Source organism: Pogoniulus pusillus, chromosome Z (genome assembly GCF_015220805.1).
Source record: "Pogoniulus pusillus isolate bPogPus1 chromosome Z, bPogPus1.pri, whole genome shotgun sequence".
Taxonomy (NCBI): Eukaryota; Metazoa; Chordata; class Aves; order Piciformes; family Lybiidae; genus Pogoniulus; species Pogoniulus pusillus.
The window spans coordinates 26719107-26738082 of NC_087309.1; the positions used below are offsets into that span (position 1 = coordinate 26719107).

The 18976-nt window shown below is 40.1% G+C and overlaps 1 protein-coding gene across 1 annotated transcript in view; it reads right to left on the reverse strand.

Annotated features, from left to right (window-relative positions):
* EPG5 (ectopic P-granules 5 autophagy tethering factor) overlaps positions 1-18976 on the reverse strand; it is a 67627-nt gene that overhangs the window by 10299 nt on the left and 38352 nt on the right. The window contains exons 24-39 of the mRNA XM_064139946.1: positions 18487-18610; positions 17469-17610; positions 16000-16171; positions 14927-15089; positions 14199-14341; positions 12788-12944; positions 11414-11608; positions 10216-10429; positions 9294-9454; positions 8966-9173; positions 8200-8275; positions 7211-7314; positions 4771-4946; positions 3918-4103; positions 1031-1240; positions 769-913 (exon numbers count right to left, since the gene is read on the reverse strand). Coding sequence (XP_063996016.1) covers positions 769-913; positions 1031-1240; positions 3918-4103; positions 4771-4946; positions 7211-7314; positions 8200-8275; positions 8966-9173; positions 9294-9454; positions 10216-10429; positions 11414-11608; positions 12788-12944; positions 14199-14341; positions 14927-15089; positions 16000-16171; positions 17469-17610; positions 18487-18610 — 2576 coding nt within the window. The remainder of the gene's footprint in view (positions 1-768; positions 914-1030; positions 1241-3917; positions 4104-4770; positions 4947-7210; positions 7315-8199; positions 8276-8965; positions 9174-9293; positions 9455-10215; positions 10430-11413; positions 11609-12787; positions 12945-14198; positions 14342-14926; positions 15090-15999; positions 16172-17468; positions 17611-18486; positions 18611-18976) is intronic.

Sequence of the window (18976 nt, forward strand, 5' to 3'; positions counted from 1 at the left end):
CAAAATTTCTTAGCTATGAGGAATGTAAGCAGTGACAGGCAAGCCTTCACTTCCCCTCAGGTCACAAGATTTTGCTGCCTGTGAGGCTGTCCTACAGAGCTTCCCCAAGTAGTGAGAGACAGTTACCACCGTCAGATTTTCATACGCTTTCTGTTCACTTCCACTAGCACACCTGTGTGGGTCATGGGCAGGAGAAGACAACTATTTTTGTATAGTCCAGCATGATGACTGATTTCACATGTTTCAGCTTGACAGAGTAAGCTCAGGGTGCACTGGTACTAAAAACAACATCAGTATAAATGCTGTGGGTACGGAGATACCACACTACTAGTGCATAAATACAATTCCTCTACCTCAACAGCCAAGTTATCCCAACTGCACAGCGGTTGGGAACCCTCTCTTAGTCCCTAATCCCTCAAGACCAAGGGAGTGTATTTGTGTTATCCCTTCTGTTAAAAAAAAAAGATGTCAATGAAAATTAAAGATAAATGTTTAAAGGATTAAAAAACTAGACAGCAAGAATCCCTCAAGCTCCTGTATATCAGCCTGTCTTACTCATCACACAACCCCTCACTCTTGGCAGCTCTTCAGAGGAATGTTCCGAATTTTGTTTTCTGCTAATATACCACCCACAAGCAATGTGCTCTTTTACCAATAAGGAAGACATCATAATAACACAAGTAATTATAACATCACAGATGTTTGATGTTCTATGCAGTACAATAAAGGATCTTGACAACTTTAGATGGCCAATTCTTTCATACAAACCTGGAGGGTTAAAGATAACTACATCATCTAGCAAGTTGGACATTTCTTGTTCCAAAACTGCAAGGGTGATCTTTCCACTTTGTTCTAAGGTGCTGAGAAATTGAACCACCTGGCGAATGTAAGCTTGGCACTTCAAAGTTGCATCCTGGTAACCAAAATTAAAATTAAAAAAGTAAATATTGTGCCTAAAACTCTTTCCACACATGCAGAACATGGCAAGTGATAAGTACAGCTCAGAGACTGCAAAACCAGCTTGACTTACAAGGTGGACGTGGCTATCTGAAGATGCACCAAAGCCTGCTGAGATTTTCAGGAGCTTCACTATCAGTTCAGCTGCAGCATCCTTACCAAGGATAACAGAGGGAGGGTAGTGACTGTTGCAGTAGCTGATGATGCTCTGATAAGATGAAATGCCCACAAGCTGCCAGGGAAGGGAGCTGGTCTGTCCAAGAAGATTTATAAGTGGTGATTCCTGAAGATTTAAACAACATCAGTCTAAGCTCCACCTTCTTTGCTGTTTTAAATTAATACTCACAAGTATTCAATATTGGAAGGAAATCTGGACTCCAAAATCTGAAGACAACAGAACAGAAACTCTATAGAGAAACAGAGGATCACTGGGAGTCTTGCTAAAAAACAACCTCTCATTCAAGCAGCAAGCCAACACATATATTTCATTTCTGACATTCACATTACAGTACTGAGATTGTTGTAGTAGCTATAACCAAGGACAAAAGTCAACAATAGTCATCAAAATTTGACATATAAACACGTAAAGACAGCTGAAAAGAAATGGAAACCTACAAGGTAAATTCACTTTAGCAGAGATTTTAAAAAGCACTAAAAAGTAGTAACACAAAAAGGTAATCTACATTCACAGCTAAACCAAAGACAGAAACCATGTCCCTCACTTTTTCATTCAGGGAATCTCAAGTTACTAGTCTCATAAATACCACCCTGAACGGTACAACAGCCTACAGTGTCCACAACTCACAGGCAGTGCAAATATGTAAATAGAAAAGGGTGTCTACAAGCAGTAAACAGCCTAGGCTCAGGGATCTGTATGCACCTGCAATACAAAAGAGATTGCCAGACACTGTGAAGCACCATAATTCTACACATTCTAGGATGAACGAATGCTGTGATTGTGCTGATGGCCAACACAATTTAAAGACTGTAAGAATTCACAACTAATCCAAGAACAGCAACAAGAATGAGACACCAGTACATCACGTACTGCTCAAGTTGCTCATGTCCAGGAACACAGGACTGAGAAAGTTTGAAATTTAGGTCAAGGTGTCACAAGAGGTTTCTGGGAAGTAAAACAAAAACAAGTGATGGCACGTCAGTTTAACACACTGCTGGAGGCTAGAAGGGAATTCCTGAGGCTGACTCATACAGTGTACAAACAGGTGTGTTTTGAAGTTTAAGAAGTTTCTGATAAGCAAAGCATTCAGGTCAAAGCAGTCAACTCCAGTAATTTTCCTGACCTGGAACACAGTGTTAACTGAAGTTTGTTGGTGACATCTTGACACAACATATCCTAATGTCTCAGAGGAAATGGAAAATGGAAGACACTGCAAGCAGGATAAAGTTGGCAGATGTGAAATGAGACTTCTTGAAGATTACCTAGTCCCTTTCAGAGTCCTCCAGAAGTAATGGACTGAATGACACTGTGCTAGACCTACCTGCAAGCTATTAGCAAGAGCAGAGCTTCAAAAGTTCAGCCTAACACTCAGTGTTTCTCTTTCTTACTCCAACAGTTCAGAAAAACTAGAATACAATTACAAATGAGAAAACCACTCAGAATCAGAGATGATCAAATCCTCCTTCAGAGCAAGGGAACAAGAACACTCAACCTAAGAGTCAACAAAGTAATCTGTCCTCAGTAACTCAAAAGCAGACAGTACCAAGCTTCTTGAAGATATATCTAGCTTTCAAGATGTTGTTACATTATTGTGGCTTGTCATCACGATATAAAGTTAAGAAGGGAGAAATTTACAGTTAAGAAATAAGTGCAAGAGCAGTTCTGAGTAAAGGCTGAACAACACTTATTTATAAGCCCTGAGAAAATATGTTCAAGTAGACAAATATTTTTGATTTAGACAGCTATGACACAAACCACATCCAGATCAAGTTTTCCTGCTAACTTCACAGGAACTAATCCCACTGCTCAGCTACATTTAACCCAATCAACCTGAAGTGTGACTACTGCTGAAGATCTGAAAGTTGGAAAACATCACAAATGTGCACAGTAAAACAGTCAGACGTAAGATTTTCATAAATGAATGATTCCTCACCACCCTTCCACATGCTGCCACTCATGTTAAAAAAAAAAAACAAGGCACACCAGAGATCTATGTGACTCAGCAAGCCTCTCCATCCTTCTCACAGCACCACAGGTGCCACAGGCTCAAATGCCACAGTCACACCTGCTTCTAAATTCATGTCAGCAGATTGCCTGAACTAATAAACTGGATGCTGGGCAAGCATACATATATTTATATATACGTATATACACCTATGCATGCACAGTACAAATGCACTTACACATAGGTGCACATAACTGGTACACAAACATATATGCACATATTATAGGTGCACCCAAATTGCTGCTAATACTACCTTTGCTTTGCACATGCTTAGAAACAGAGCCCTCCAAAATCAAGAGAGAGAAAAGGAAGCAGACATTTTAACTAAAGGCTGCCTCAAGAGACAAGAAATCTAAACCGTGTAACACCCCATACTTAATGAAAGGAAAAAGAACTGTGCAGCAGCCTTATATATAAAAATCAACAGTGTTTAAAACACTTATTAAACATACATTTGTTCTTTCCAATACCAATTTTGTAACTCCAGGAAACTGCATCTATTTGCTTGCTCTTTACAACAACAGTTTAACCAAGTACCTAGAGAAGCTTCCTGAAGTGGGCAGGAGCTATTTTTTCCCCCACAAATTAGACAAAATGCCTCACATAAGGAATTGGTCTTGGCCATCTTCAGGATAACTATTCAACTTATTCTGCTTATGCAAAAAACTTTTGAGTTTGTTGTTCTGCAAACAAGAGAGAAGTCATACCCTGTGCCCTTGCTAGCAAAGGCTTAGTCTTCTTCTAAGACAGACAGGTGGGAATCTTCCCAAGAATTACCTCCTTGCCTATAAGTTGCTCCTCCTTTGCCAACAGGACCATCATATACAGCAGACAGACGATCATGTTGTGAGTTTGAGGGTGAGGGTTAGGATTCCACGCATCTGAAAGGACGCTGACCCAGTTTATTTCACACAGAACATAGCCCAAGAATAAGAAACAACTCTTGGGGCTGCCTCTTTCAATCTAGAAGAAGAAAGAAAAGTGACAGACATATAAAACAATCCAAGAGAAGTGATTTCATATTTTCAGTTTCTTAGCAGCTATAAATCCACAACAGCATTTTAGATCAGCAGAGCAAAAGACAGATGCCACTTCCCTCCCACCAGAAGAGCTGCACAGAAAACTTTCTAAGCCTCTCAAGCAATCACTACAGACTAGCAAGATACTGCAATTTAGTGGAAAAAAAAAAGAAATCTATTACAAACTCTTAGCTGCATGATTCTCTCCACTTCTCTTCACTATAAGAAACTAAGAAAATCTGAGCCTGTTTAGAACTGAAAAAACTTATCCTAAAGAAGTTAGCAATAAACCCTGGAGCATTTCCACACCTATCTGCAGCTTTACATTGTCTCAGATAACTTTTAAGTGAGAAAGTGATAGTGATAACAGTAAAATATATGTAATGAGATATTCAGATAAAACAACGCCAGAATACAAGGACTGTCTGTTTAATCACTCTCCACAACTCTGCCCAAGATTCAGTAACAGTCACAGATAAAAGTCAGTCTGCTGTGAATACTACAAACAAACTTTAAAAGCTTACTGGTTAAAATAACTCTCTCTAGCTCTCCAGTTATTGTCAAGGACAACGTTGATGATGAACTTAATTCAACAGATGCTGTGTACTTACTTTAAAGAACTCTTCCATAAGCATCTGATCTGGATGCATTTCCTTCCACGGGAGCTTTCTGAATTCAGTGTGGAAAGCATAGAGAATAAACTCCGGCATTTTGGGGGCTGTGCAACACTCACAGTAATGCATTAAATGCAACCAGAGAGCCCCATGGTGACTTGGCAACAGCTTATCTATATTCAAAGAAAATGGCTGAATTAACAACAGGGGAAAAAAATTTAGGAAAAGCCTGATTACAGAAGGAAGTCCAATTTTGAAGATGAAACCCCATAAATAAATGTTAAACTAAGATATATTCAAAGAAAAAAAATGCACCCTAAAGCTTTTAGATTTCTGTTCTCCAAATCAGCAAGTAGAAGAGCAGCACCTGGGCCAGATCAATCCTCACTATCAATACAAACTAAAACATAAGGTAATAGAAAGCAGCCCCGTAGAAAAAGACTTGGGGGTGCTAATGGAAGCTGGACATGAGCAAGCAGTGTGTGCTTGCAGCCCAGAAGGTAAATCATATCCTGGGCTGCATCATAAGATGCATTGGCAGCAGACCCAAAGAGGTGATTCCACCACTTTGTTCTGGTGAGACCTCACCTGGAATACTGCATCCAGCTCTGGAACTTTCAATATGGGAAGGATATGGACCTGACAGAGCAGGTTCAGAGGAGGGCCAGAAAAATGGTCAGGTGGTTGGCTGCACCTCTGCTACAACAACACGCTAAGGGAGCTGGGATTGTTCAGCCTGAAGAGAAGGCATCTCTGGGAAGAGGTAGTAGTGGCCCTCCAGTACCTGAAGGGAGCTCACTAGAAGGACTGAGAGAGACTGTTTACAAAGGCCTGTGGGAACAGGACAAGGGGCAGTGGCTTCAAACTAGAGAAGGGCAGATTTAGATTGGATGTTAGGAACAAGCTCTTTACTAGGAGGGTGGTGGAACACTGGAACAGGCTGCCCATGGTAGTGGTTGAGGCCCCATCCCTGGAGATAATCAAAGTGAGGCTCAACAGGGATCTGGACAACCTGATCTAGTCAAAGATGTCCCTGCTCACTGCAGGGGGTTAGAGTAGTGATCTTCAGAGGTCCCTTCCAACCCAGACCATTCTATGACTCTCTGATTTCATGTCTTTCCTCAACCTGCATGATAATCTGAAGTTACAAAACACACCTTCAAAGCAGAACATTTTTATCTTACATTATTTCAGTTTTCATAAACCACATAATAGCACAGCGTTTTTAATTACTTGTTTCCTACAAGCAAGGTTTGAATCTACTTCATCTCTAAAAGTTAAGAGGTACTGTGAATTTTTTCCCATTGCTATGTGCAACTACATTCTATAATAATCAATGCTAAATACAAGCTAAGAACAGTCAGACTTGGTAACTGCTTAGACACATTTATTGGTCATCAACTACTGCACAGGTCATATAAGAACAACAGACAGAGCTGGAATGAAGTCATGCTACTCATTACAGCTCATTTTGCTTTACCTTCCCTCATTTTGACACTGCTCTCTGACAGACATGCATCTATCAGTAACATTATCCACCCCTGACAACATAAAAAAAAAAGGGGACTGAGTGGCTGGAGAGCAGCCAGGAGGAAAGGGACCTGGGGGTACTGATAGATAGTAAGCTGAAGATGAGCCAGCAGTGTGCCCAGGTGGCCAAGAGAGCCAATGGCATCCTGGCCTGCATCAGGAACAGTGTGGCCAGTAGGACAAGGGAGGTTATTCTTCCCCTGTACTCAGCACTGGCCAGGCCACACCTTGAGTACTGTGTCCAGTTCTGGGCCCCTCAATTCAAGAAAGATGTTGAGGTGCTGGAACATGTCCAGAGAAGGGCAACAAAGCTGGTGAGGGGCCTGGAGCACAAATCCTATGAGGAGAGGTTGCGGGAGCTGGGCCTGTTTAGCCTGGAGAAGAGGAGGCTCAGGGGTGATCTTATTACTGTCTACAACTACCTGAAGGGACATTGTAGCCAGGTGGGGGGTGGCCTCTTCTCCCAGGTAATCAGCAATAGAACAAGGGGACACAGTCTCAAGTTGTGCCAGGGTAGGTATAGGCTGGATATTAGGAAGAAGTTCTTCACAGAGAGAGTGATTTGCCATTGGAATGGGCTGCCCAGGGAGGTGGTGGAGGCACTGTCCCTGGGGGTCTTCAAGAAAAGACTGGATGAGGCACTTAGTGCCATGGTCTAGTTGACTGGCTAGGGCTGGGTGCTAAGTTGGACTGGATGATCTTGGAGGTCTCTTCCAACCTGGTTGATTCTATGATTCTATGAATGAAGTAAAGAAATTCTCCTGGTAACAATGGAATGACCATCCTGGCTAAAAGTTAACAACAAACAATATCCACTCTCATCCTACATCTCAGTCAAAAAAAAAAATCTTTTAGTCTGGTAGAGCACAAAGTGCCACTACATTAAAAGACCATAGATTTCACCCACCTTTAAAGCTCTCATGCAAAAGCTTGATGCAATCTGTAAACAAATGGACCATGGTGGATGCTACAGGAGTGTCACTCTCTAACCAAGGGTAACAGGGCTGGTTACTTAAGAGAAGGAAAGCAACAAATTCAAGTGCTGAGATCAGTACCACATCATAAACACTTACATGATTTAAATATTCGTAAGTACAGTAAGTCAACATAATAGGTAGTACCCAGCAAATCAACACTGCAGCTATCAGCAGTACTTTCATTCAAACTCAGCTCTTCAAGACTGCCTCTTTCTTCCTTACAAGAGGTACATACTCCAATGCCACACTGAGGAACCACACTATCATCGACTAAGAAGAGATGTGTGATATTTATAACTAAATTAAATACCAAAACACAGGGACTTTTGAATGACAGCACATACCCTCTGCAAACAGCCTTCTACTTAAGTAGTGGAGATGCACTCACAGCTTCAATACGTTTTGGCTTTGGAAGAAGGTAAAATTCAAGTCTGTATCATTACAAATAACACTCCATGAGAAGACAGTAAATCATCATTACAGGACTGATTTAAGGGTTCTTTATGTGCCACTAGCACATAGGTGGTATTTGTTCAGCTTTTTTTTTTTAAAGGTTATCAGTACCATGGATGTCAAGAAAAAAAATGGCAGCAAAAATTTAAATTTGAGTGCTTCCAAAACTAAGTGAACTCCATATTTTTTTAATCTCTGCCTCTTGACCAGATCTTGGTTATATTTCTTGTATCTAAAACCTTTATTCAATCCAAGTCTTGGAAAATTTGACTTACAAGGACTCATGAATTACTTCTGTAACTCAAGGACATTACACAAGTACAATTATTTAATGAAAAGTCACAACATGGTCAGAAATTAAAAAAAAAAAAAAAATCCAAGCAGGTAACAATAAAGGCCATTCATACACAGTTAAAGTCCTTACTTTAGAACAAAAATAACTTTACTTTTAAAATGCTATATATACCTTGCATCTTCCTTATCCAGAACTAGTATCCATGGTTTGAAGAGTCCAACAATAACTGAATACAAGGACTGCAATGCTAGAAGAAAACAAAACAAAGATGTTGTTTGGCTTTTCTCCCTTAAAATCAGTAATAGGGAACATATTACATTTCTCAGACTTGAATACAACACAGTCCTCCACAAATTCCAACATTTGAACAGTTCTTCCTAGTCAAATGAAAATGTAAAATACAATGTGCTTATTAGTACCTGTGGTTAACAATATGTTGTTTTAACAACAACCACAAGCATTCTGCATTGTTTAGATGTGTTTAAACTGACATAAATAACACCTGAGATGGTGAGGTAAAGATTATTAATCTATTAAAATAAACATTCATGTACTAAAATAAAAAGTGTCTGGGGGGACTTCCCCCAAAACAAAACCACACCATAATGAAATTCACTAGTACCTCATCTCCAAACCTTTGCTCGGTGCAAAAGACTGAATGCTTCTGAAGAAGGTATGACTCCTTCACAAAATCATTTTAAAGCAAAGTAAAAAAAAAACAAGCTTTCTTCAACAACCATAGACCATGAAGTCCCACATGGCCACAATGTAGCATCAACATTTGTCATTTGTATTTTAATGTTCTCATCATTGCCCAAATACACAGCAAAATATTCTCATTCTGCATTTAAATGGTCTTTGATAGGAGGAAATTAGAGAAGCAAAGTGCTGCTTCTGAAGTTTCTAAGTTCTAAAGTCTGCCTTGAAGACAGGTTACCTGCTAGAACTCTGTTACTGCCAACAGGCTCTTGGACTAAATCAGCAGCTTCAGTATCAATAAGTCTCTTAATGAGATACTCTAGAAATGTGTTCACTTCAGCCACATAAGGACTCCATTTTGAAAACAAGCCAAAAGTCCTGAAGTCCACTGATGCCAGCCGGAGCTTGCAGAAAGATGTGGAAAGCCATTCTATTGTCTCTCTAACCTGTAAAAAGAAGGAAATCGTTAATCAGCTACAGAAAGACTGTACAGCAGTACTACCTGTCATTGCTAGGGATCTGTTTCAGATGAAAAATTATCATAAATCAACCAAAGAGGGACCCACCTGCTCTGCAGAGAGAAGACTTTTTGCAGTATCTCGCAATACAGAACTCTCAGTAGAATCACTTTTCTTTAAGCTTGCCTGTCCGGTCGCTGGTGAACTACATCCCAAAGCTCTAAGTGATGCCTTCCAACAGTCCGGGCTTAGAAGCTGCTCTGATGAGCCTTAGGAGAAAGAGAAGGCAATGTATTTGGGAAAGTCAGGAGAAGGTTATTAATCCTTTTCTCAAAATTAATCAGAAAAGGTAGAAATTAGAGCTCCCTACCACATGAAAAAAATTTAGTTAAGGCATGAGTTAGAAAGCCTCAAGTTTAAGGTTAAAAGATATCTCTAACCCCCAAACATAAGATAACATTCTCCTTTAGCATCCATATGCTCTTATCCTACAAAGTTTCCTAGGCATTTAGTATATCCTTAGCACATAAGACACCACATATGGTTTGACAGAAAGGAAGTACTTTTGTTCACATTTTAGAAGCAAAGTAATTTATGGATAGCATCTAATGTCAGCCAAAAGATTTTCAGCAGATTTCAATATCCTAGGTCATCGTAATTGTAATTCTCAGTTTGACATCAAATGGTACTCAGGAAGAAGGTTGGTACACTACAGACTGTGGCATAATTACAATTACTAAGTGTTTCCATTAATAGAAACTTCTCTTCCATCCTTCTCCTATAATATAAGCTGAAAATCTGTTGTCACTGATTTGTGTACTTGGATCTGCAGAAAAGTATTTCCTTCTAGCAGAGCTACAATACGTCCAATAAAAACACATCACATAAGATGCACACAAAAGTGCATATAGAAAGTTAACACAGTTTAAATTATTCCATATTTGCAGCAATTTAACTCTACTGTATGCAGCTCTCTAAGATGAAAGGGTTCTGTACAAAAGGCTTAGTATGCATCAATTCACATACTCACTTTGCACAAACAATCTTAGGAAATCACTATAGTGATCTGGGAATTGATATTGGAGAAGGTTAGTCCAATGCTTGCAGAAGATATTAAATGGCATCAAAATATCCTCTTCAGGTTCAAGGCCACATGCACTGAGAGACAAGTGAATAGATTCCAGAAGCTGGGTACGTTCAGATAGAGATGGCTTAGCAACACTTAACCACTGCATAAGGTCAAACTAGAACACAGGACAGGAAGCATTTGTAAGTAGAAGATACAACAGTTACAATACCCTTAGGAGAAATTGTCAAGGGCTGAGGGTATGGATTTTTACATTTAAGAGAAACTTAAGTTTGCACCTGATTAGTTTTAACTCAAACCCAAGTTTATGATTTAGCACATTCCAGAAGTCCCTAAATTTACAAAACAACCTTTGGCAGGGGTTCTCAGATTCATAAAGATGTGTATGAATTTTCCCACTTCAGTATCACTGTCTGTTTAAACAAACACTTAAAAGCACTACACTGAACTCATCTACATAGTCCATAAATTTCCAGGTGGAGGCACAAAGCTTTTATAGCCTCTGGGCCATCAGTTCAGAAACAGGTCTGCAGGGACAGTGCTGACCCACCACTAAGGACAGTTCAGAGACATGCTCAAAACAGACTGCCTGCTATTCACAGTTATTTCTGCGTTATTACGAGAATCGGAGTGGTATCAAAGCCTAACAGTAATTCCTCCACCAACAGGCAGACAGCCCAGAGAGGAGAGATGCAGAAATCACTGGCTCTAGTTCTCCGTGTTTTAAGGTAGGTAGGAAGAACATAGATTGACAGCCAACAAGAGATGAAAGATACTGTTTCAAATTTTTTGGGGGATTTGTTTATAAGATATCTGGGATTCACTGCCAATACCTCTGGAGAAACATCAGGCAGAATAAGATATTGAGAGCCTGCATTAATTTTCAGATTGCACTGAAGAACAGGCCCTATGAAGACTGTCTGGGCTAAGAAAAGGTAGGTTAAGATTCCTATTTGCTTTTGCCTCTAGGCCCTATTGAGCATACAACACATACCACTTGGGATGAGCAACACAGGTCTATAGAACCTGTAATTTATTTTAAAGTACCAGATTTGCACCTCTTTCTTAGCCTAAAGTGACTGTCTTCAGGGAAAGAACACACACAAAATCAAACCAGATACAGCACTCGTCAGAACTCTACCTTTGTAAGGAGCATGAAGACAACGTCGCTGTTATCCTCACTCAGAAAGGCCACAACCTTTTCATATAAAGTCACAAATTCACTGGGAGAGGCAACAGGAGTGAAGTAAGGAGAGAGAAGAGTACAGAGCCTTCGATTCTGCAGGATAGTTTGGAGGAGATGTTTGCATTCTGATTTGGTCCCACTGATGAACACCTGAGAAAAGTGGGAATGGTGAGAAAAACGGTCCAGTACGAATCTATTGGAAAACACAGGTCTTGACAAAAGGCTCTCAGATAAACACCACTTTGGTCCTCTTTTAAAGAAGGAGAATTTTCTCCAAAGACTGTAGGAGCTCAATAGCAACTAAACAGTACTGTTACGCAAGACATAATGGATAAATGTTCCCCTAGCACACTTATGAACAGCACTGGTGACCACACATGTTCTTTAAATGTATCTATTAATACAATTCTTCTTATGGTATAGCAAAAGAAAACATCTAAATCTCAGCTGCCCTGCTTGACATTAGGAAAAGTTTAAACAGAACTACAGCTATGAAGAGCTTTTCAGCACTTCTGTGTTTAAGGGGTGCTACAGGACACTTTTACAAGGAAACAAACTGCTTCTAAGAGATAAACACATGGACCAAAAGCAGATCCCAACACCTTTTTCAGAGTATCCACTTATTGCCAACAGTTAAAATATTTACTAATAAACTTCTGGCAAACTCCCTACACAGAGAGTACTGCAAGGCTGTAGAAGAGAGGCAGCTAAACAAGAATATACACATGAAAGTGATCAGCAACAGCAAAATAGGTACCAAAACATCTATTATACACTGCAAGTAGCCAAACTTTAGTTACTTTGCCAAAAACCTAGCCTAGCTCTGCAGTTAACTACGACAATGAGTATATATTAGCACCAAGCAGGCGTCTCAGAGAAATAGTTGTTTATTTTGCTTAAATGAAAGTTCAAACTCTCCTGAAGACTGCGTATGTTATACCACTAGTTGAAAGGAAAATGGAATGGAAGATCAGAAGTCAATTTTCAGGCTTTCTAGTTGACTGCTGATATCCCAGTATCAGCAGTCAACTAGAATAGGCTTTATTATAGAATGGTTTACGTAGGGACCTTGAACACAATCTAGTTTCATTCCCCAAGCCAGACAGAGAAACCTCCTCCTAAACCACGTTGGTCAAAACCCCATCCAACTTGGCCCTGAACACTCCCAGTGATTTGGCATCTACAACTCTTCCGGGCAATGTGTTCCAGTGCCTCACCATCCTCATAGTGAAGAACTTCTTGCCTGTCCTTAATCTGAATCCATCCTCTTTCAAGTATGGCACACAAGAAACTTTTCTTAGGCATGCAGCGGTCTCAGAATAAACTCACCTGGCCTAGAATTTCAATGCAGGATGTGAAGAACTGCCTTGTAGGAGGGTTGCGTTGAGTTTCATCACACACATATTCCACTAATGTGAAAAACAAACTAATCCCAACCTTCTTAATTGCAGGCATAGGCTGCACTTTGTAGATATTTATTAAGGCTCTGAAAAAAAAAAGTGGATTACATTATGTATGGAAAATAATCTGTGACAATAAAGAAAGATTTCTTGCCAATATATAGCTGTGAGATGGGTTATTCATGGCTTATGTGATACTCAAGCATGGGTTCACAGAATCACAGCATGGTTGAAGTTGGGAGGGAAATCTCTACCACCCCCTCCCCAGCCAAGCTACTTGCCCAGGACTACATCCAGATGACTTCTGAGTATCTCCAAAGATGGAGTCACCACAGCCTCTCTGGGGAGCCTGTGCCATCCCTCCCAGAAAAAAGTGCCTCCTGACGTTCAGAGGGAATCTCCTGTGCTTTATTTCATGCCCAGTGCCTCTGCTCTTGTCACTGAGTATCCTGCAAAGAGCCTGGCTCTGTCTTTCTTCAGGTATTTCTATACATTTCAACTAAAGAGATCCAAGTTTGATTCGAGTAATTTTGCTGCCTGGAATGGATAGACCTCACCTTAAGTACTGTGTTCAGTTCTGGGCCCCCCAGTTTAGGAAGGACATTGAGATGCTTGAGCGTGTCCAGAGAAGGGCGATGAGGCTGGTGAGAGGCCTTGAGCACAGGCCCTACGAGGAGAGGCTGAGGGAGCTGGGATTGTTTAGCCTGGAGAAGAGGAGGCTCAGGGGTGACCTCATTGCTGTCTGCAACTACCTGAGGGGTGGTTGTGGCCAGGAGGAGGTTGCTCTCTTCTCTCAGGTGGCCAGCACCAGAACAAGAGGACACAGCCTCAAGCTATGGCAGGGGAAATTTAGGCTTGAGGTGAGGAGAAAGTTCTTCACTGAGAGAGTCATTGGACACTGGAATGGGCTGCCCGGGGAGGTGGTGGAGTCGCCGTCCCTGGGGCTGTTCAAGGCAAGATTGGATGTGGCACTTGGTGCCATGGTCTAGCCTTGAGAATTGTGGTAAAGGGTTGGACTTGATGATCTGTGAGGTCTTTTCCAACCTTGTTGATACTGTGATAAAGTTTAATATAACATTCCTGTCATCACCCAGTCAGCTTGTGAAGGCCTGCAGGGGGTATTCTAATACACAGTAGAGTAAGGTGAAGTAGAAAACAATCCTGTGTGCCCTGCTGAGTGTGAACCACCTTCAGATAATAGAGGTCTGCGACACAATTAGTCCAGGCTGGTTAAGTATTATCATAAAAGAAATCCAAAACAAAAGATGCACACTAACTCCAAACAAACAGAAAAAGAAACATAAAACATCACTACCTAAAATAGTGTCTTAACAACCTACGTTATAAAGTTTTCCACATGTACTGCTGCTTCCACAATGCCCAGAGAAGGCGGCTTCATAGCTTCTGCCTGCAGTTGTCTCACTTCTTTACGCAAAGCATGAAGCTGCTGGTTCACTGCTTCGTTTTTATGTTTTCCTTCAAACTAAATGACAAAAAGACACATTCATTTCAGAATGTATTTTTTCTAGATCTCTTTGATGTTGCACCTACTTGTAAAACTTAATCAGAGCCCAGTAAGAGAAATAAGAATGTAGATGGCTTTGCTCTGAAACCTTTGATCAGATTTAGCACACCTTGCTCAAGCACACATCCTTGGTCACGTTCCAATTTATTTATCACACAATACCATAATTCATATCTTGTATGTAACACTTCTAATCCACAGCAAATGAAACTTAGAGGGGATCAAGAAATTCATGTACCAAGAAAAACGAGAATATTCCTATATATATTTTCATGCCCTATTACTACCAGTGAGTATATTCCCAAAGAGGGAAGTAGTTCAGAATGGATGCTATGAGCAAAACAAACTTTATGCAATATATATATTCTTCAGCTGTTGATGTCCATCTCCTTTTGAGCATTGCACATCAGCTGTTATAGGGAATTTTTAGGTGTGCATGGATTTATTTGATCAGCCACTACCATACTTGTAACCTTTTAGCTATTTCAGTTTCCCTATCCACACCCAAGAGCCACAAAACAGAGGTGATGCAAAGTCTCTAACCTGGATTGTTAGAAGAGCTGCTCCCTGACAACCTTTATTTGAAGTTCCCTGGCACTCCAAATGGAGAGTGACCTGCTCTTCCCGATTGACATACAGCTTAGGTACTGTGTCCAGTATTTCACTATTAAGAGCAACATGCTGAGACTCCCAGAGAGCTGCAGTCCTGAAAAGTATTAAGAAAGTTATAAAAATGTTTATCAAAAAGAGTTAATGCTAAAATTTTATAAGCAAGAGATGAGATTTCAATTTAACATGCTGTACAAAGACCTGTGACATTTGTCTAAAAGAAATGAAGGTTACTCAATTAAACTAAGTAATAAAAAAAGTAGGTTCATAAGAACAAAATTACTTAAGTCTGCATGAGTTTCTTTAATGACTCTCTACAGTAACCTCAAAAGGAAAATAAATAGACCACTCTCTGCAGAAAATATAATTTTCCACCACACAAGAAGCTGGACCATGGGACAATTCAGTCAACAAAACAAAGCCCACCTAAAATTGATGCTGAAATGCTTTAGATGCATTCTCTCTTGGGCTTAACAAGTTTTGTTCTGATTCATAATAATGTTCTTTAAAAACTACATTGGGTAAGGACACCTACAGATATATCATCTGTTTGAAAATAGATCAGCTGGATTCTCCTCATAGGAATATTAAAAGCAGCAAGTCTTTCATTCACAAAGCTAATAGTCTAGAAATCAAATTTCTCTTTTGTGGATTCCAGTGCTTCCTACTGTAGCTACTACATTAGTGCAAAAAGGTTAACTCACTGTCAACAAATCTAAGCTAAAGAGAGGTTATATTTTAAAAAGCATGCCAAATGAAACTGGAAGTTAGATGCTGTCTGATGTAACTTCAGTCATTAGATAAGGTTTGCATAGTCTTACCTCAGCTAAAGGAGTGGAATAATAACATTAATAGCCAATAAGAAATAAAAAAACAAATGGGACAAGAAGCAAAAGTCAAGTACTGACAGTCTTGTGCCAACACCACAAAAAAGAGGGTGCTCTAAAGGACACCTGAAGACACTGCTAGATGCATCTAATGAGGCAGAAGGAAAAGTTGTATCTTACTTGGCGTGTCGCTGCAAGATGTTAAGGTCAGTGCGCATGAGCTGAATTGCTTCTTTCTGACTTACTAGGCTGGCAGAGGAAATAACTGGCACAGGAGCTCTCATTGTCTGGAGTAAAAGAGGGGGCTTGGGAGTATCAAACTTCTTCAAATTATTCATTATCCTCTCTTTGGCTACGAAAGAAAGCACAAGCAAGTTTTGTCAACAAGACAACTTACAGGAAACTGAGAAAAGCTTTATTTTTTTTTTTTACAGGAAACATTTTTAGTAGCAGACATGTTTCAAAGGACTACTTCCTTTGAAGAAAAAAATTAAAATCACCTAAATCTTTCTATTTCAATTGACTTAAATTTATTTCACACAGATAATTTTATGACCAGCTCCACTACGCAGACATCAGGATCCAAAGCTCCACTGCCTTCTTTGTTCCCCCAGCCACTCCCACCTCCAACCCTTCCAAACCTCTAAGCATCTCATTCCCCTCATCTGACAGACACTCCTAGACCCAGTCTAGACCAAATTCATCTCACCCACAATTCATCCTTACCTCTAGTCTCAACAGTTCCAATCTCTCCCCAAAACGCTGCCTCTTTCTAGGTCAGCTCTCTCCTCCTACTGATTCACATTCACATTCTTTGCCCAAAGAGTGCCAGCTGGCCTATGAAACTATTCCAGTTTCTTTCTATTCCCTCCTTCCTCTTGATTAATCAGCACCCAAAAAAACCCCTAATCTCACCAATCTTTAACATATTTATCCCCTCTTGATCTAGAACTCCATGTCACAGACTTTTTAGCACGCCAAAACCCCAGGGAAAGGCATTAAGAACAACAATACAAAGAACCCAACGCAGACAATCTGTTTTCAGTTACAGTGGGTTATGCCTATGCTTGCAGATATAACTATCTAAACTTCCGGAAAATTCAGCCTCTCCAGAGTATGCTCTATGCAAAGGAATCTTCATGCATCTCACCCATGAAGCACATGACCTCCTCTTCTGTGATGTGGCAAACGTGAACCCAAAAACATAGGTGCTAGCCTTTCACATGAGCATCTCAGTGAAAACACCATGAAAATTTGATGCACGGGAATGTAAGGATAGGACACGGTGTAATGGCTTTGAACTTAAAGAAGGTAGGACTTAGAGTAGACTCAAGGAAAACATTCTTCACTGTGAGGGCAGTGAGACACTGGGACAGGCTGTCCATAGAAGGCCAGGTTAGATATGGCTTTGAGCAAGCTGGTCAAGTAGAAGACATTTCTGCCCATGGCAAAGGGGATGGAACTAGATGGTCTTTATAGTCCCTTCCAAGCCAAACTATTCTATGGTTCTATGAAAATACTATACCGATATAAAACAAACTCTACTAATATCTTTATCCATAAGCAACGTTGTTTCTAAAGAGATCAGAGGCTTCACCATCAAAAACTCTATCTGGCCTACTTTCATTAACAATATTTTTATCTCCTACCTGATAAGTGGTTGCTGACATCCGTTTGCCCTGCAGAAACACAGGGACTATGTGATTCAAGATGAACCTGCAGCCAAAGGTTTAGAGCTTCCTGAAACTCGTGGTGTATAAGTTCAACGTTGACACACTCCATCCACAAATCCTAAAGTACAAAAGAATTATATTATGATTTCCATTTTGGTCAGTACTATGCATCCATTCCAGTAGCTGGAGAACTAAAATAAACCCCAGCAGTTTTAAGTCACAGGAAAAATTGCTACTAGGGAGAAAATCCAACCATATACTGAAGGAAAAAGCTGCGTATATTTTAATCACATATACAGGTAAGCCACTCAAAAGTATTTTGACACTTAAAAAAGAAATGTGACAAGCACACACTGTATGATTTCTAACAACTCAGAGAGAAAGACTATAGATTATTAAAACTTTGTTACTAAAAAAAGCAACACAGACACCATGGCACAATTGGCCATGTAACTGAGCTAAAGCAGGCTGCATTTCCAGTGGTCACATACACTGGAGGAAGAAAACAAAAGAAAGAAAGCAGAAGATGTCTTTTCAAAATCTTAGCCCTCACAGGTTTTTAAATTATACTAAAACTTCAAACTTAATGGACAGAATAATATACATTTCCTACTAACTTATTTGAACCTGACACATTACAAACTATCAACAGAAGCAGATTTCAGCTTCCAGTCTTGTCATTTTAAGTTCCAACTTCAGTAATTCTCTAAAACTACCTTAGAGCATAAAAAAGAATTACAGATCAGCACAGAATAGAGGACTGTGTTCCCATTAAGACATGTAAGAAATCTACTCATGAGTCTTCACTCATATATAAAGGAAAGTTTGGGTACCACAGTATTTTTAGTAATAGAAGAACTGCAAAAGCATCATACACTCTATACATGTATTAAGATGAGTGACATCAAGTATCTCATTAATTCAGAGGACCCATTTTATCAAGTGACATGAATTTTGGATCCTAGGTTGCCAGATGGCCAGACAAGGACTTCACCTGTTGATTCTGCATGACTTTAGCAAGCCTATGTGCATCATATTGCTTTGGTAAAGAAGGAATATATGTGTCTCCTTTCTGGAAACTCTCTTCTTCCAGCCATAAAACAAACACATTGCAAAGCCTGAAAAGAACAACAGGGGGAAAAAAACCAAGGAAAAAATTAAATCAATGTCAACCTTAATTATAAGCATAGTATGTATTACAAATCAGTCAGTGGCCTGGAGCACAAATCCAGGAGGGAGCTGGGCCTGTTTAGCCTGGAGAAGAGGAGGCTCAGGGGTGATCTTATTACTGTCTACAACTACCTGAAGGGACACTGTAGCCAGGTGGGGGGTGGCCTCTTCTCCCAGGCAACCAGCAATAGAACAAGGGGACACAGTCTCAAGTTGTGCCAGGGTAGGTATAGGCTGGATATTAGGAAGAAGTTCTTCACAGAGAGAGTGATTTCCCATTGGAATGGGCTGCCCAGAGAGGTGGTGGAGGCACC